General features: G+C 41.4%; 1 protein-coding gene across 2 annotated transcripts in view; it reads right to left on the bottom strand.

The window, feature by feature from the left end:
- Window positions 1–20,355, bottom strand: part of LOC117475901 (inositol polyphosphate-5-phosphatase A) — a 163,768-nt gene that overhangs the window by 100,112 nt on the left and 43,301 nt on the right. For both annotated transcript variants that reach the window (XM_034122248.1, XM_034122256.1), the window contains exons 3-4: window positions 9,884–9,984; window positions 9,095–9,182 (exon numbers count right to left, since the gene is read on the bottom strand). In XM_034122248.1, the coding sequence (XP_033978139.1) occupies window positions 9,095–9,182; window positions 9,884–9,984 (189 nt within the window). The remainder of the gene's footprint in view (window positions 1–9,094; window positions 9,183–9,883; window positions 9,985–20,355) is intronic.

Raw genomic sequence — 20,355 nt, 5'->3', positions numbered from 1 at the left:
TCTACACGTGTGTCTGTTACTTCCTTTGGAACTCTGTCCCTATCATTGAGCAGCTCTTCCTTGTCAAAGAGATCATTTATCTCCTTGAGGCTAACTGGGTTAAATAAAGAGTCCTCAGTTCGTACAAAAATGCATTCTGAAGTTCAGCCAAAGCTATTACAAAGCTTCAGCGCTCTAAATGAATAAAATGAAGATTGTATCATCCAAAGAGAGTGTGTTCTTAACACACTCTCTCTCTCATGTGTCCTTACTGAGCTGCAGGGCAGGGGTTGTTAAGCAAAGGATGAGTTTCCATCTTTCCAAACTAATTCAGACACTTCAAAACTGAAATCAGCAGAACATATGATCTTTTATAAGATTTGATTTGGTTTCTAGATGTAGCTCCACCTGGACCAGCATGGAACACATTGAAATGTGCTGCTTCAATGTAAATGCATTAGTAATAATAATAATTACAATAACAATACAGACAATCTGCACAACGGGTGCTTTTCTTTTGATAATGACAAACACTTTGCAGATGATGCTGTTATTTATTTTAATTGTGACCCCAATCGCTAAAAGTAAATAATTATCTTAATATCTTTTTAATATTATCATATTATTATTTATATTGAAACCACAGGGCATCACTGCAGTGTTGTCTGTGTAAGTCTAAATATGCGTGTGGATGTTGTGCATACTGCTGGAGGTTTTTTGGAGAGTAAAGAGACTGGGGTGGGGTGACTGGGGGTCTTTTTTTCTCCTTGGAGAGCGGGACTGTGAGAGCTGTGAGGGCTCTCAATAGACAGAGGATTATGGAAATCAAAGCTGAGAGATTAGCTAATGGGAGGATAATGGCCACTGACTGCCTGGGTCAGCTGGGCCATGCAAATGAAGCAGCTATAGCTGTGGCGGAGGGAGAATCGATACGTATGGGCAAAGTGCTGGCCTTAGATCAGCACTGCTCCACAGCCAGGCATGCATGCAGCCCAGAGAGAGTGAGAGCCCGCAGCCCCCAGACAGCGTTGGAGCTTTCAGCGAGAGGCCCCCGGCTCAAGTGGGGAAGCGGAGATATCGGCCCCCGCTCCCCTCTCACTGATGTCAACAGGCAGCATGTGATTCTCAGGGAAACAGCACTGAGATGCAGATGCAGGTCCAGCCCCGCTCTCCACGCTCCATCAAATATCTATTCATCCTGCCTCGGCCCCCAAACGGAACAAACGTCCTTGTAGACAATCAATAGTGCTGCTAGCAGGACGGCCAAGTATTACGACAGCATTTAGATACACTAAGTAGTTTATTTTCCTACGGACTCCGGACAATCTGACATCCACCATTTAGGACGCGCGGATATTAACCTTCTTAAGGCAAAGTGGGTGTCGTAAAATTCAATTGAGTGGGACACATGACGGCCTTCATCATCAAACTAAATGGAACACCGGCCCACTTATATATCAGAATACCAATTTTGAGCATGTCAGAGACATTTCAATTTTAAGGTGGGAGCGTCGGGACTTGATCCTGGCCTCTCCCCTCTCATTTTCATTCCTGCCTGCTCGGCGCAGCCATTCATCAGGACCCGGTGCAGAGGACACCTCCCGCCTGCTCACAAATGCATGGAGCAGGCAATAAAATTAACCTTGTGGCAATTGTTTTCCCACCCGTTTGATGGCCCCGTGTCAGCTCATCCGTTACAGCAGGGGGGGAATAAAGACGCCAAGCAGGGATGTGCAAAAAAATGATGACCAGGGGAGGGGATGCACGAGGATGAAGCCAGGCTAATGCCAGATTATGGAGTCAAAACCCGATCAATCAGCGCTGGAGAGTGAAAACATGGCCGCTTGTTGATATGTGTCGGGGGACAATAAAGAGCCTGGTAGGGGGTTATTATGAAGAGCAACAAGATGGTGGGTTTTGTTTACACTTCAGCCAGCCACCATCCCTGACCTGGGCCTTTCAACTGGGCGGCAAGACGGAGGATGGCGAGAGGCGGAGGGGAGGGGGGGGGGGATACAAATCCTTCAGAGGGTGTTTATTTGCTCTCAACACCTCCTAAGCGATCAATATTTTTAATTTGGGTCCGAGTTATTATTTTTCACATCACCGCGCCGGGGAGCAGAGTAAAGTGGCTCATATTTTAGCACTAAAAAGATCGATATGACAGGCTCACCTTCACTCTGCCCCCTCGGTGGCTGGGGGGCCGCACATCATAATGGACGGTGGCGAGGTACACCCGGCCCGCCTCATGCTGGAATCACATCATTATCTGTGGCTGGAGACCCCGCACCCCACCCAACACAAACACACACACACCACTGCAGGACAACACCTCCAACAAACTGCTCACACACACACACACACACACTGTTAAACACTCTATCATAGCCCTGTTTATGACGAGAAGCTTGGTGTGTGTGTCTGCAGACATCCAAGTGTGTATGAAGGCAGCTCAGGGCAAAAGGCTCCGTTCCCCCAGATTTGACTCCTTGTAATAAATGCATCAATTTCTCCACCTCTTTACACCATCTATTAATTATATCTACATTTTCAGTCAAAATATTTTCACACAGGGAAGGCCCACTCTCTCTGCCTCATAACTCACGCCTGATGGCAGATTCATTGATTGTCGCTCAACCCCGTGTCCTGAGTGTGTGTGTGTGTGAGTCTTAACGTGTGTGCTTGCGTCAGTGTTTATTCGTCTTTGTCACCATATATATATATATGTGTGTGTGTGTATGCACTTATGTCTGCCCGAGAGTATGAGTGATGGCCGCCGAGAGTTATGGCCCGGCCATATTACCGAGCTGACATCTACTCCATTCAAGTGGCCTCAGTCGGCGGCCGCTCCTCACCATATTGAAATAAGAGCTCTCTTGGATTTAGTTAGCAATATTTTAACCTGCTTATATGGCTGCTGCGGTCTTTTTAAACACGGGGCAAAGAGGTGGGGGAGGAAGGGGGGGGGCTGCTCTGGTCCTGCTAGTTAACCTCCGTGTGTAAAACCAACAGACTGTACACAGAGACCCTTCCTCTATGACCCCACTTTCTCTGGAAAGTATATAATCTCTATATGCAACCTGGTTTTGTTTCATCATAAAAAGATGGAACAGGGGGGTGATATAAGATGCGGTAAAAATAAATAAAAAAAGGCGATAAATGCGAGTGACACGCATTTCTGGGCAATACCGTAAACACACTGGCGCTGAGGCCCTGTCAGCACAGAGGGACACTAAGTGTTCATAAATTCCTGGCCGAGCAGAGCCGAACCGATGATTGCATTACAGCGCGCTGCCTGGAGGAGAATTAAGGACTCACCTCCAGAGCAGAGTGAGGGCGGCAGCCACTGACAGCCTGCACTGACCGGGGACCAGCATGGGCAGGACAGGTACAACACAATCCTGGTTCATGCTAACTGAAGTACTCCCTGCATGAGCGGAAAAGTGACGTCATTAGGTATTTTGTGAAATGCAAGAAGCCTCTCAAAAATGTGTGCCACTTGTCCGGCACATCTTTGTAACCAGGCGCCTGTTGCACGCTCTGTTTTTACGATTTCACTGCCACATAATAACCTTAACAACAAAAGCAAATCATTTGAATAAAGAAAACAAATGTGAATTTGTTGTCCATGCATAAAATGTGATTTTGCTTTTAAGAAAATCTACAAGTGAGAAAATATCTTACCAGACAATCCAGAATATTTACAGAAGGGCAGTTCTCGACCAAGAAAATTCCAAGCTAAGTTTTTCAACAGAACCGAGCAAAAGTACCACATTAAATTAGGTGTTGAGGATCTTAGAAAAAGCTTCAAACTAATCGACTAAAGAAATAAACCAAAACTAACCATAGCTAGACTCAAAGCACATAGGATTTTCAATATTTCATTCACTACAATACATTTGTTGTTCCAAAGATTTGACTAGAATGTTATCTGAAATGAAAGACTCCTCCGTAGCATTGGTGGGATGAATGTTTGGTCCATCTTGTTTTGCCAGTAACCGTCATTCTTCACAGAACGTCTTGTTTGCACGCACCCTAGTGTTTCAGAGAACACTGCTCCAAACATCACATTGAGCATGAGTGTGTGTGTGGAGGGACACCCTACGATGCTGTGTGATGAAATAAACAAAGCTATAGGTATCTAGCTGATTTAAAGATCAACATGTCCGACTTCTCTTTAGCTGTGATTCACGCTAGTATATTACTTTCATTGGAAGTCTATTACCATTTGCAGCTTGTATTCCCTGTAACAAGAGACACTGACCCCATGATAATGAAATCAAGACGGCAGACAGCTTGCTCTGAATTTCCAGTATTTTCAGGTCCATGACACAAATTGTTCGGGACAGAGTGCTTGCATACTATAACGCTGTCTCTTAAGGCGAAAGCAACACACACATGCATGTATACACACACAGGCACAGGGTAAAGAGGAGACAGCGGTGTGCTGTCAGCCACAGAGGCTGATTTATCCTCTGTCGCTGCTCTCATTCCTGTCCTGCAGACCACAGGCATGAGGGATGCCTTTAATTTCCCATTAAAATGCCCTGGAACAAGTGAGGGCTGAGGCTGCAGTGTGTGTCACTGTCTGTGTGTGTGGATAGCTTGATTACACCGGGTGACAGTGCTAGATGTGTGTTTGTGCACGGCGGTTGGCAGTGGCGTTTCTCAGGAAGCGGTAATGTTAGCGCACATCATTCCGCATGACATGGGCCGCAGCTCCAGGGCCAGGCCCATCGATAAATATTAATGGCCGAGAACAAGTGGATTGGGAGTTGAGTTATCAGGGCGGGCCTTCCTAATTGACATTTTACCTGCTGTATACCTTAACAGGGCTGTAAAGCAGCAGGCTCAGCCATGGGGGGGGATGTGTCACTCATCTCTGCCCCATCATGCTGCCTTCCTCTGGGAGAGAGGAGCTCCGCCGCTCATTGTTCACATTCAGCACCGAGCGGTTATATATAGCCTTTTAACATCAGGACAGTATTACAGTTCCATTTAGATGAAGAAAGATACAGTTACAAACACAGCTCCCTGCACTGCGTCACTGACAGCAGCTTGCATTTGGAAGGATTTGATCTGTTTTAGCTCAGCAAATCACAAGAAACAGTTCATTTCAGATCCACTTTTCTGGCTAAATACATTTTCACAGCCAGAGTTCAAACTTTCAAAAGCTTAAAGTGTGTTATATAATCCATTTCTACATTATTTAAAATAAATAATTCGATTTACTGTCGCACACTGATGGACTTTACTATACTGTGATGTTTTCTGTAGTTCACTTGTTCTGCGGTTGTTTCTGTCCTCCTGCCCAGAGACCCCAGATGCTCCTAGCCAACTCTGGTGCCATTCATTTTTAATTGTACAAGTATAAACTAAACAGTAATAATCAAATAAAAGTAAAGAAATGCACCTGTTAATTTGATGTCAATGCCAATGTTATGCTGCATCATTTCTCAATGCATCTTTTGGTCCAGAAAATGACAGAACATAGAGGAAAGTAGGGATAAACCAAAATAAAGAGTCAAATGGTAGGACCGGATATCTGTGGGCCAATTACATTTTTGTATTTTCATACTTTATAAATGATGGGCTGGAATGTTAATACCTTTTCTTTTTTAACAGGTTTAAGCTTCAATTGTAAATTCTGAGGATTTTGTAGTTGTGTACAATTCAGTTTTTTAATTTAGAAAAACATCTCAGAAAATGTATATCTGTGTATATACTTGGTGAATTATGTTTGACTCAAACTTAATGTTGCCTTAAAAATAAAAGCATGATCCTATTTATTACACATTGAGGCATTCAGCATTTGAAAAACACCTTAAAGTGACACATTCAAATTGCTTGTTTTGTCCAATCAACACTACACAACACAATTACATTCAATGTAGTATCATAGAAGAGAAAAGCCAACAGATATCCACATCTGTTGGCCTGGAAACTTGAGCTTTTTTGCTAGAAGAAAGTTGCTGTTAAAATGTTGCATCGATTGTTTCACACATTATGTTTCCCTCTTCAATCACAGTTACATCAAAAAAAGAGTCTCTCATAACAGAATTTCACATGTTCATTTATCAATCGCATTCTTCTCTTTCACTGCCAGAGAATGGCACTTCAAACACACTCTCACACTGGGAAGGCATGTAAACAATCTCAGAGGCCTTTAGCATACACTCGCCACATTACTACACTCATCCAAAAATATTCTACTTCCAAAGAAGATACACGCACATAACTGCAGACAAAACACAATCATACAAAGCGGACCCACACAAGTGTCCCCACTTACATTATCTGAAAATGGACAGGCGGGGCAGACAACAAACAATTATCCCCGGAGCACGGGGGGAGAGAAATCGAAGATTGAGAAAACAAATATGGGTGATGTGATCAAAGCCAAATGGCAGGCCCTGTGTGAGAAAGACTGGAGAGTCTATTCATATTTACTGTTGCCAGGATTTCAATATCAACATCATAGGAAGCACATCAGATGTCTCCCTTTCCACTGACTGATTCACAAAGCATGAGCTGCCATCTCTATTTGATGAAAACGAAAATACAACAAAAAGGTTAATCCATAGACAAACACCATTAAATAAACAGCTCATAATGCCGGGGATATTAGCGGCACTTATATGAAATGGCAGATAATTATATTTTCTAAAGGCCAATGTTTGTAATATTTTTTTGAAAAGAGCAAATGTGACTCAGTGGTTGCTGTGATTTATGAGCGTTTGTGGAGATGCAGTGTAGCGTTGTAATAACACCAAAAACCATGGAGGAGAACCAAACACACACACACACAAGTCTGATTACAGACAAAGTGGGGCCAACCTACCACGCAGGGACCTCTCTTGATATGTTATTCTTCAGTCTGTGTTTTCCAAATAATCTCCCGGGATTGCAGACATAATCGATTTATTTACCCGTACTCTGTCAATTAAGCATCAGATATAAAACTGCACTGCAATTTTGGAACACATTGCTAAAGTCCTCTGCTACTGCTGTGCCACTGAGTATCTGGCGCCACCAAGAGGCCACATTCAAAACATCTATTCAGCTGTAATACAAGCAAATTCAAAGAAAAGGCTAAGTCTCTAAGATTGAATTTTGTGTATAGATAACCACATTATATTTAAACATGATAGTATTATTAATGTTTAAGTTAAAGAAGAAACTTGCTTATTTATATAAGAAGAAAGTAAAAATATGAATCTTTTAAATGTCAATGTGACATATGACCCTTTCTCGGACTCAAAATCGGACATTTGCAAAACTTGTATTTTATTACAAAGCTTTTGTATACATTCCTTTAATATCGAACTTCACTGTATTGGAAATGTATGAAACTGTAGATAATGCTAAGGATGTTCTGCTCATAAATCCTAACCATCACTAAAGATTCAGTCCCAGAACATCTGAAGTTTTAACAGAGCTCTGACATCAGAATTATTTCCAAGCATCTACTGCCATCTTGTGGCCATCTGCTGTTACTATACATCAAGGCAAAAGTGGCAGGCAATGGAACAGTGCAGTCTATTGGTAAAGGGATCTTAAAATAGAAGTTCAGTCTTGAATATGATTAAATCACTGAATGGGATTACCAGAACAGGCCCAAAATAACTTAAGGGTCCGGGACCCCCTGACCTTCATTTACACAATGTCACTCAAAGATACACGTACAGACCAGGAAGAGACTCAAGATGAACAGAAAAAGACAGAAAAAAGTTATAAGGATACCAAAACAACTACAACAGCTGTGAAACAGCTGCAGAGAGACACGAACAGGCTGCAGAGAGACACGAACAGGCTGCAGAGAGACACGAACAGGCTGCAGAGAGACACGAACAGGCTGCAGAGAGACACGAACAGGCTGCAGAGAGACACGAACAGGCTGCAGAGAGACACGAACAGGCTGCAGAGAGACACGAACAGGCTGCAGAGACTTCAAACGAGGGAGGGGGAAACAACCAATGACTACAAAGAGGGGCAAAACAACTACAAAAAGAGGCAAAACCGTGGGGTCAACTACAAAACATCTACAAAGTGTTGTGAAAGATACACAAAATATCACACAGAGACATAACACCACAGGGAGAGGTGTAACAACGAGACACAAAACAATAACAAAAAAGGTTGCACAACTATAACGTCTGTGTGTCTTTGTTCTGTTTAGGAGAGGACATTTCAACTCCACGGCTTCTATGCACAATACAATACCATACTCCATTGAATGATGTTATTGTTGTTTCTTCATCATTCACCATTGAAAGTTGGTGGTTCTTTTGTCATGCGTGTCTGTTGGTGCTGTAGTTAGACCTTGACGTAAAACCCCTTAATAATACATCATTGAATCAGATTTGATTGTAAGCCATTCAAATTGAGTTTGAGTTGAACTTACACGCACGTCGAATGGACCTAACGTTTTCAGACATTGTCCTGATTTAAGCGCTGTGATCACAAAATGACTCGTGCGCCTGTCTGAGATGTTTCTCTGTTAGTGATCTCAGAGACAAAAGGGTATTTTGGAATTAAAGATTTAGTTCAAACGTGTAATAGTTTAATAACAAAAACAATAGAGAATGAACAGGCTTGTATCATGTGATCACTGATCTAAAACTGAACCTATATTCAAACATGTTGACACTGTAATGTATATTTTGGGTTACAATGTTTTGTATGTGTGATGTAACTTACTGTTTGTGCTTCTTTTTTTTATTGTATAGTGTATTTATTGTTTTGTACTGCATGTTTACTTCCTGTCCAGGGGACTATTGATGCAAATTAGCAGTCGTGTCGTGCTTGGCCACTGTTAAATAAACTAATACAATTACATTTGTGTCTAATTTGACAAAAATCTTTAAAATTCTGCAGTATGTTTTCCTGCTTGTAGTAGAATAATGTTTTGTGTTCTAATTCTATTCAGCGTAATTCAGTTGTGGCTGAACAGTCCCGGATAAAATCCTGGTGTAAGGATATATAATAGAAAAATAAGAAAAATAAATAATAGTAATCTCGATGTATTTCTCATTTAACACATATACGCTTGAAAGATGAAACCACTTTAAATGCAAGGGCTTTGTGCACCACCAACACATCAAAGAGCACTTACTGTGAAATGCTCCTGGGATTTGTAGTTCTCATCGAGGTAGACGCGGGCTCTGTTGTACTCCTTCATCACATCACTGGACAACAGCTCTCTGATGGACAGAACACACACACACATGCACACACACATCAGTCAATGTCAATACAATCTACCTCATTGAATTTCAATAAATAAATAAAACACTTATTTCCTACTTATATATAAGTACAATGAATTAAGCATCCTATGTTTATATTTTAGTAGTAGGTTGGTCTATTTAAGTGTTACATTGTATGCTGCATGTTCTACAGATACTCTATAGATTTGAATTGTCATATTGTTGATTTGTATATAGTCTTCATTTGTATGCTCTTTATTATTACTTCTTCATTTTTGTTCAACTCATGTGGAAAAGAAACCACTTAAAATATATATAACCTTTATCACACTAACAATTTTAGATACAGATCAAAGACTACATCATAGTATAAATGACAGAATACTGAATCAATTGAAGCACTTAGTTAGTGATGGAAAGACTGGCTCCTCAAATCACTGAGTGGAAATTCATTCTGATCCTACATGTACACTATTAGCATATTGTTTAAGGCCAACAACATGTGTTGCTGTGCCGATGTACAGCTGGGATGCCACCAGTGGGGGGAGCAGTCCTCCACTTTACAACACACTTTACTCCTGCATGTTCCACATCGGGAGGGGGTTTCCCTCATGGAAACTGCTCAACTATTAACATAATCAACTAAAACTATTATGAAAATGACAAGATGAAAAGGGCATGAGCAGGATACTCACTTGACAAAACTATCCACGTGGGACATGGACGCCTCATAGTTCTTCCCCCCCACCTCCTGACAGTGCAATGCAAAGAAGTGAGGCTTGTGTGTCTGTATTGTCTGTAAGAAAGAGGAAAAACACAGATGAGCATTTCAAAAGGGACAAACCCTTCCACTCTACTTGTCAGTACACCACACCAGCTGTTACAGCACATTTGCTCAAACTAAATAAACCTTGAGCTGAATTATTCAGTCGTGCGCAAAAACCTAAATGAGCCGGGCGCCTGGGGCTCCACAACTCTTCCTAACTCAACTGTGTGACATGCTACTATATTTACACAAGACAAAGTGCCTTGCTAATGTAGGCAGAAGGCACTTAGAGAGCTTGTTCCACAAGCGTAACAGCGACACCTCTTCATCCAGCGTCAGGAGGGCCTGCAGCTCAGTGTGTACAGGGTGTGAGGGACCATCACACATCACTGCACCTGCTGACACATCACTGTACCAACAACAACAACAACTGCAGGATTATGGAAGGAATGCTTATCAGAATGTGGAATAGACTCCAGCATATACAGACTACTGTAGAAATAGGTTAAGATTAAGAAGTACTTTATTCATCTTTATGGGGAAGATTACCTTATATACAAAGGCCACAACACACATGCGTTTGTGGTTTGGTGGCACTGGAGGCGAACAAGCACCTCTCCAGCTACCTGTTGCAGTGTGTATGGTCCATGGGCGGTTCTGGGGGGGCAAGCCACCAGGGGCCAGGGGCCAGGGGCCTGGTAACAATAAGCGCGGCCCATCCAGAAAGAATAGTCTATATTAATACTAATTCTAATAGTGTTGCTTCAAAAACTGTGCGGCAACTTGAGCCAAAGTTGTGCTAATGGTTTGCCTTTAAAATTGTAATTTAATAAAAATGTGTACCCAAGTAAATGTAAGACATTTTTGGGCATATTGTGCCAATGTGACAGTGTTGAATGGGGGAATCAGAGGGGATGACAGATGGCGATTGGTCCCAGGCGGGATTCGAACCCACCCAGGTCTTCTGCATGGGGAGCAAGCCCCAGGACGGCCAGCTCTACCAACTAGACGGACAACATTTTAACGAAGTTATTGCCACAAATTCTGTAACTGAAACAAATACCAAACATGCTTTTTATGGGTTTTTTGTACAGTTTGACTTTATACTGAATAAAATGTATTTTCATCCCACATTAAATGTGCCCCTCTCAAAAAAGAACTGGCAGCAAAGCCCCCGGTAAAATGGTTCTTGACCCTTCGGTTCCCAAGCCAGGTCCTTACAGACTGAGCAGCTGCTGCCACTAAGGTATTCAGAATGTAATGCAACATTTGATTGCATCGCGCATCAAGGTAATGATAACAACAACAACTAATTATAAAATGATATGGAGAATATTTGAACTGACTTAATATCAGAAATGAGATAACTAAACTGTGCCCTGCTGAACATTAGATGTTCTCTGGAGCAGGATGTCTGCTTTGTTAATCAGCAAGAGTGAATTTAAAACAAATGTTATACAATTTCACATATGCTAGTCCACGTACTTGTGTTTATACATTATTACAGTAAGCTGGTTTTTATTCCACTGTACAGTATTTCAATTAGATTCTGTTTCATTTGATTCTATTTGACTTATTCCTGCATTGTACTTGCACCATTGTATGGTTTGCACTATTTGATGTCTTTTTCTTTTATGCCTTAAGTAAAGTAAAGTCAGTAACTAAAGATGTGCATTGCCATCAACTACGCTGTAGCTATGAATATGACAACATCTTTGAATCAAGAATATATTTTCCATGATCTGATCATCTCTAATTTCCACAGCCCTGCTCACCAAGACCTTTTGTTATTGTTATTTTAAATGTGCACTGATTCTGTTACTTTAAACTGGATGAATACATTTCAAAAATAAATGAAAAGACACAATGTTTCATTTATCTTTGGCACAGGTCTGGCATTTCACATGTGCTGTGACGTACCTCTACAGAAGAAGATTAGGGCCACATGTGAAAGATCTTTTGAGATCTGACCAAAAGTTATTTCGTTTTTAGTTCTGAGTTTAGAGAAGAAAAGTCAGAATTCTGAGAAGATTCTGACTTGTTTAACTTTAATGTCAGTATTCAGATTATCTTTCTCAGAATTCAGTTGTTTTTCTCAGAATTCTGACTTTACTCTCAGAACCCCAAAAAACAAAAAAAGACTTTTGGCCAGATCTCCAAAATGTTTTCACATGTAGCCCCAACCCTCTTCGCTATACCTCCTACTGGAAAGTATGAAAAAAGCCTATCTGCGGTTGACATAAAAAGGTGGTTACACGCTGCATATAAAGTAAAAAGTGGTAACGTTCACTTCCTGCAAGATATCCCATCCAGTCACGTGACCTCATGTTGCTCTCCTTCAACATTCCCTCCTCACAGAGCGAGGTGTTTGTGAGCGCCCTGTCAGAGGTGTTCAGGGCGGCTGACCTCTAATGGAAAAATCAATAGCAGGGGGTGATTTACAGCACTCACAAGCACTCACAGGGTCGGGCCTATGGATGGTGGCAGAGAACATACATCACTGTCACTGGGTGCTGGGGGGGGGGCTGGAGGAGCGACAAATGGTCCCTGGACCCCGACGGAGCCCTGCTACTTCACCAGCGCCCCGCCTCACGGTTGCATTATGCTCACTACAGGCCCAATCAAATAAAAGTAATGTATGGCAATAACACTATGGATTTTCCATCAACCTATGGCTTGTCACTTAGCCCGATGACCCAGCAGTGGGACCTGCAGCGGCTCAAACTTGGAAAGATTAGTGGACCTATCAAGTCACGATGGAAAAGGTCACATTCTCAAGGAGCTTGCAACTAATGTCAGGCTGCAATGTGACGTGTGGGGGGTGTGTGTGTGTGTGTGTGTGTGTGTGTGTGTGTGTGTGTGTGTGTGTGTGTACTGCGTTAATCGACTGCATTCTATGTATCTTTCCAGGCTGTAAATGCAGGTTGGCAAACAGACAGCATCCAGGTGGTCATTTCATTACTAGAATCACCCATGCTTTCAGAAACCAAAACCAAACAGCATCAACCTTACTTTACTTTGGCAAAGAACAACGCCGTGACCAATATCCAATTAGAGGAACCGCTGTCAGCAAAGAATTCTGTTGACATTTCAGGTGAGCATTGACCGACATATTGACATGCCAAATATTGTATCTATATAACATGATTTAATGATGGCTAACAGTAGTGGCCTCTCTAAACAGCCCTCAGACGGTGACAGCTGCTATGGCAGAGCCGAGGACAGCCTGACTCACAGAAAGCTGCCATATGGGAGCCTTTCTCAACCTGACGCTGATGTGTTTGATATGGAGGTGTGTCCTCTCATCATCCCTCTTGTTCTGTCTTCTTCTTTCCAACGCAACATTGACATGTCAAGGATGTTCCAGGTCCTATTTGTCTAAATCGTACATTTGTAGAACTTTGAATTTGCCAAACATTCAGAGGATGTTTGGCAAAGGAGTAAATTCTAGGACTAATATTAGGACAAAATACAATGAAACAGACATATAACATCAGTCTAACCTTAATAAATCGTGGCACCATGTTTGTCCAATTTGATGGTTCAACAATTCATATCATACCTAGGACATAGGTATAGTTTAGGTTCTCGTGACATCTCAAGCCTGTCTACAAACCAATCAATTGATAGTATAGACGGTCTGAGCTCAAGACGTTGATGCGTTAGGTCGTAGCATCACGTATGGTACTTTGCAGTGCTAGAACATTTGCATTGTGAAACTAAAAGCGAGCAGTTAAGGCAGGGGTGTCAAACTCAAGGCCCGGGGGCCAAATCCGGCCCGTGACTTCATTTTCTGTGGCCCCACAAGAGCTTGCAAAGAATATAATATGTTTATTATACGGTTACATGCCGATTTACAGAAGCACGTTGCCCATAAACTACATGTCCCACAATGCATCTCAAATTAGACTTTTTTTCTTAGAATTTGACTCTATTTCAAAATGTTACTTTTTTTTCAAAATGTCACTTCCTTTTTTTTTTTTTACTTTTTTTCCAGAATTTGGCTTTTCTTTTTAAATCATTTTGTGACATGCGCACTGAAGAGACTTGCAATTATTTGCCCCAGACTTCTGCCTTCAGACGTAGTTAATTGTGAAGTTATTACCCTATCCCATAATAATCCAATGCAGAGGCAAACATGTAATATAATACATTATTTTATATATATTAAATATGTATATATGTATTTTTATATAGTCTTAAAGTTACAACCGGCCCTTTGAGTGCAACCATAATGCTAATGTGGCCCGCGATGAAATTGAGTTTGACACCCCTGAGTTAAGGTAATGTAACAAAATCACATTCCTTAGGTTCAAACTTTGGTTGGGTTTTTCAGGGCCCTGAAAGTAGCTGAGCTGCAAGGCTGAAAACAGTTTGAGTTTATCAACTAATATTAGTAAAAAAGAGGTCTTTCAGTATATTTTTAACCCAAACCAGCGATTTATGTTCTGAAAGGAATCAATTTGATGGGCAAAGTCAGCTGGACATTAGATCACCCCTTGCAAGGGTTATACTTGCTTCCAAATAAATAAATAAAACAGCTTTCTCATGTTGCAATGCGTCAGAGACTGGCTCAACTGATTTCTGACGCCGGTAATTGATATTTCCTGAACTTGTTATCCTTTATTTATACATGTATGCCAATAAATACACGTTTTTGTTCTTACAGTTTCTAGCCTTAATAATTAGGTTAGAGGTCAAGAACGGCAATGCAGACCAGATCATCTTCAGACAGAGAGGGTCTTTGATGAGACTAATCAGGACAGCCTGAGTCTCATTTCATGGTTCCTATTTGGAGGTGGGAAATAATCACAGGGATGAGAGGAGTATGTGAGCTGACGTACAACAACTGAGGCTTCATGATACAATCTGGAGTCCTCACTTTATCTGCACTATCTGCTGTTGTAATAATACAAATGTCCCCGTTGTGGGACAAATAAAGGAATTCGGATTCAGATAAAATACTAAGCAATCTAACATAAGTCTGTTTGTTTGCCTTCGATCTGCGCTGTAACTTTGCTGTTGTAATGCTTTGGGACAAATGAATGATTTCATTTCATTTCAAACCTTTATTTAACCAGATGGTCCCATTGAGATCATAGATCTCTTTTTCAAGGGAGACCTGCAGCATATAGGTTCCACATGAAACATAAAACAATAAAGGACATCATACATTATATTTACAGGATACATTTACATAGTTATAGACATTTACAAGTACCCATGGTATCAACGAGCATTTCACTTAGCCTAGCTTTAAAAACATGCAGAGGAATGAGATTGCTCAGTTTCAATTCTTGCTGAAGATTGTTCCAAGCAAGTGGAGCTGCGCACATAAAAGCTGTCTTACCTAAGACCGTCCTTGCTCTTGGCACACGTAACAATACTACATCATACGATCTCAGACAATAGCTGCTTGCTACTCTCTGTGTTATCAGAGAGCAGATATAATACGGGAGTTTACCCAACAAAGCTTTATAAATAAACGCTATGCTGATTCTGAGTAAACCAAGATGTGTTACAGTACATCTCTATGTCATGCGTTTCCATAAATGCTTCAGGTGGCATATTATAATCAGCCTTCAGGTACAACACATCAAATAAATGATGTATCTGATGACCTTCACCACGGCATCTGTCATTTACACATCACAGACTGGATGTGGGATCTTACATCATCAAGGCCTGTCTAGAGAAGTTTCCAATGCAAATGGCCTGTGGGATTATTCAATTCATTGTGGTGCAATGCAAAGCACTGGTTTCCAGCAGAAAGCCGGATTCCCATTTAACCCAGGCTATTGCACACATGTTGGGCACACACGTTGGGCATGCAAATGGCCCTGCTTTGCCTGTGTGTAAATGACTGGGAGACAAGCTGAGAGTGCAGGTACAGGCTTTGATTCATTTATTGACAAAATATAAATCATGTGCCTCCTAAATAATAGTAGTTCTTCTACAACAACTTCTATGATTCCTATGTCTGTATACATTATAAACATACTTATTGAAGTGTAGTTTTAAGGCCCGGACACACCAAGCTGACACCAAAGAACTGACACAGACGGACCCCCGACTGTTGTGTCGCCTCGCGTCTTGGCCATGTGTCGCACTGGAACACACCGCAAAGACTTCAGCCGACGGCCAAGAAGCACGTACGAACTGCGCATGCGTGAGTGGCAATAACTGTCCTTACCAGCAGGCGGCGGTAGTGTGTATTCGTCATTCAAAAGAGGCAACAACCGGAAGACAGACTGCGTGATACACCGAGAGAAGAAGAACAGACTGCGTGATATAAACAAACAACAAATAGCGTGTGCGTTCCATTTTCACTCTACAGCGAGAAGCTCATGGGGCTTTCCCCAACCTGTGTCGAGAGCTGGAGTTAAATGAAATCTCAGATTTGCCTTCTTAATAGTTTGTTTGGGTCCCTCACTTCCGTTTCGCTTCTCATGCACTGATTCGCTAAGCTGAACAGCCAATCAGAGTGATTTATTTTGCCGACAGCCTTTGGCCGACTGCCCACCGATTCAACATGTCGAATCGGTGGGTTTTCAGTCGAAAAGGTGTCGGCACGGCTGAAAAGACACGACGGTGCAGGACACACCAATCTGAGTAGGGCGTGTCGACGCTCATCGTTGGCCTGACGCTCATCGTCGGCCAAAATCGGCTTGGTGTGTCCGGGCCTTTAAGGACAGTAAACATGCATTATGCTTCATTCTAAAGCATTTACTGCCTTATAAGGTCAAATATCATTTCCTTATAGTATCTTTATTTTCAAGGATAAAGAATATTATTTTTATAGTTCATTATAATGGTATTATAAATTAATCAATAAGTGGTCATTGTTTGTGTGTTAGTGATATTCTTGTTTCTTTTTATTTGACTTAAAGCAAACAATAACTACTTAGACCAACATAAATTCACATGATAGCACATTGTGAAGAGAAAATGGTGAAGTATTGGAGGACTTGACCTTAGAAGTCCTTCAAATGCTGTATAATGTGTTACGATAATAGTGATAAAGCATTATGAATGTGCTTATAACTAGGATTTGACACTGCTATAAGCAGATGTTCATAGAGTAACAGTATGTTGCTAATGAATTGCACACATGTGTGTAGTAGAAAGTGTTACCACTTTGTTTATTTACTTTTATTTATTAGTCGTGCTCCTGTAAAGTTCAACTAACCAAGTTTGAAGAAATGATCCACACCTTGTTCATTGCAGTAGTACAAGTCAAAAATAACTCACTCTAACTGTAGCTAAGCTTGTTGGATGTTTCTGCATTCTTCTCTCTAATATACCATCCAAGATATTCATACCGGCTATGATCACATGAAGAAAAAGCTGAGTAATAGCATTACTTTGTTTGATATAAGTGCTGACTAATGTTTCTTTACACCCTTAAAGATTACATTGAAAGGTAGATTCCTGTAAATGATGAAGATAACAATCATACAGAAATGCTTGTCGCCCGCCCAGATAAACAGACAGTGAACAGCAGAGGAGTACGATAGCTGGCACAAACACTCCACTGAACTATGACCAAGGTGTGTCGTGGAATAGATCAATTCACTTCCTTGAGGAATTCCCTGAAGCTGTTATCTAAAGGTTCAATACAGACTGGTATAGGGACACAGACACAGAGATGGTGTGAGGTGCAGGCACTGACAGGCAGACCTGCTGTCATCACACCTCAATGAAAGCCAGTTTAACAGCTTTGTTGTTTACAGTGTTTTCCAGGATGTTACAGTGGGACAACGGGATGAATTGTTTAAAAGAAAAACAACACAGCTCCATCCTAACAACCCTGTGAGTCAACAACAGTTGACTGAGTGTGTATTCATACAGTTGCCCTTTAACCATAACGCACTTGGGGGCTGCTACTGTTTGATTTGGCACTCCAATAAAACATTTTATTTTATTTATGTGTCCTTATAACAGGCCTATAACAGAGTTGTTAGGAACTTGGCTTGGGAGCCCAAGGGTGACGTTAAGTTTTCAAATGAATCCAGTACAAGTGTGAACTGGTTAGTCAAAAGGTACCGGTTTGCTTCTTTGGCAAAGCGCCCTTAAGCAAGGCACCAAGCTCCTAAACTAGATTCAAGATTCAAAGGCTTTATGGTCATATGCACAGTAGCTTCAGTGTACGGGCAATGAACAACTTCAGCTCAAAGCTCTTCCAACAATGCAACAGAAATATGTATAAGAAATAAAACAAAAAATAAATAAAAATAGTACAAGAAGAAGCAGAGTAGAATAGAGTAGAATAAAAAGTGCAGATTATGTTGTGAGACCAATGTGCAAGTAATGCAGATGAAGTCAACTGAAAAAGATACGATAAGCTACATTTAGCAGAATTATTGTAAGTGACCATGTAAATGCAGGATTCCATATACATATACATAGAATACGATTAACAAGAACAGAATGTTAAATTAAATAGTGTACAGTTAAATAAAATGGTGTTTATTGTATTAATAACTATTAAGATAAATGGGGGTCTTTTGTAATCCTGACCCTGAGCCGCTGTATTTTCAATAGATGGCCACTGCTCCTCATGGGTTCAATGCCTTCACTTTAATTATCTGTGTACATGTGTGACAAGAAAAAAGGAATGAATCCTGCACTTTCCTAACATCCCACATGATTGAAGTAAATCAATTGACTGTCCGTGAGACCAAAGTGTTCCTGTGTGAAACATCATTTGGATTCTTTCAGGGTCACCTCCAAGCAGCAGCCTGACATGAAGATACACATAGTGCTTTCTTATTCCTATGCGCAGAGGTTTTCCAGTGGAAGAACAATTATAGTTTTATGACCACATGGCGGGCTAGCCAACGGACCTAAAGACACAGTGAGTGTATTGTGAGGGTCACGATGAGCTAGCGCAGCGTGGCTGATTGTAGATTCTCTCTTGCCGTCACTGTGTTCCCAGCCGCGACGAGTTCAGAGTCTGATGCTTGTTTCCATGACGTCAGCCCGCTGGCATGAGGCTACAGGCCTGCCCGGTTCGCACAGGGGCACACCTCTCTCCCTCTCTCCCTCTCTCCCTCTCTCCCTCTCTCCCTCTCTCCCTCTCTCCCTCTCTCTCTCCCTCTTTCCCTCTCTCCCTCCATGCATGCTTTTCTCTCCCTCTGTCTAACACACATTAAGAGATATGATACCTTCAAGCCTGCTGCACAATGCAAACAGAATTCCTCAACAGCGCTAACCAAAAGTCAAAAGACATGCCTCCACAAGCAAACACACACACACACACACACATATACATGAACATGTTCTATGCTCATTAAATCCAATAACCTCAGTACAGGAGGGAATCACCTGACAGTCGACATGTTTTGGCACGCCAGTGACTAATTATTATAAGTGAAAAGTTGACAAAAGGAGAGACTTGGAGAGGCCCATTGATGGTTGGTGTCAAAACAATCATAACAACTGCTAGAACTAGAAAAGAGGAATGTAGCAAAGGAGTTTCAAAGATCACATTTAGAGCCGGTTAAGGCATATTTTAATCTTACTTTAAGTTACAGTACTGTCTGTTTTGAGTACTTCTTAATGGCTGTTTTTCAGCTAATTCTTTGACATTTCTTAATCTGAAGTGCAGCTAAACTGAAATAAAATCCTGAATTTAAAATCCAGAGAGGCTGTAAAAGTCAAAATTGTTTCAGATTGCCAGACTAATCTTTGTGAGGTGGACTGGATTTGCATGCATAAAATGGGCACATGTTTTTGTAAATGTTTGATAATAATCAAATGTAAATATATGTGCGAATAGCAGGAGCATCAAGAAGCTACTTGCTTGGCAGGGCAGTAAGGACATTTCACCTTTGAGAAATGCATGGTTTCTTTGTAGAGGTCTATCAGATGCAAAAGCACTCTTCTGTGTATAAGCCCCTCAGTGAGAGGAGCTGTAAATGACTCAGCAGGTGTGGAAATATCATTTGAATGAAAAGTCTATTGGAATCATTGCTAACATTGGGACAGTAGACTAACTTTCACTCTCTGATGCAGGCTACTCTGACGTTACTAATCGCTGGTTGTTGTATACTAGACATGGTTAATACGTTCTCTGGTCAGTAGCAGAGCGGATCTCCTAGCAACACCATCCCTCAGAAAGAAAGTTGTGTTCACACCAGCCTTTTTCAGTCCAGGTGAACAGAGCTGGGGCTTGTTTGGGGTAGTAAATGCCAAACTGGAACTCTGGTGTGGACCAAAGAGCGGCTCTGTGTTCCTCCTGAGAGGGTTGTTCTGGGACCGCTTTGAACTGAACTTTGGGCGGTTCATTTCTGGTGTTAACACCATTCGAACCAATCACAGGAAGCGTACCATGTTGGAAAAGCAAACCGGACCGGTTGGAAAAGCAATGTATCAACCTCACATTGGTCCGATTTAGAA

This window comes from Trematomus bernacchii, unplaced genomic scaffold (assembly GCF_902827165.1).
Source record: "Trematomus bernacchii unplaced genomic scaffold, fTreBer1.1, whole genome shotgun sequence".
In the NCBI taxonomy this organism is placed as follows: domain Eukaryota; kingdom Metazoa; phylum Chordata; class Actinopteri; order Perciformes; family Nototheniidae; genus Trematomus; species Trematomus bernacchii.
Note: the sequence above shows the minus strand (reverse complement) of the source record. Positions and strands in the feature narration are given on the sequence as shown.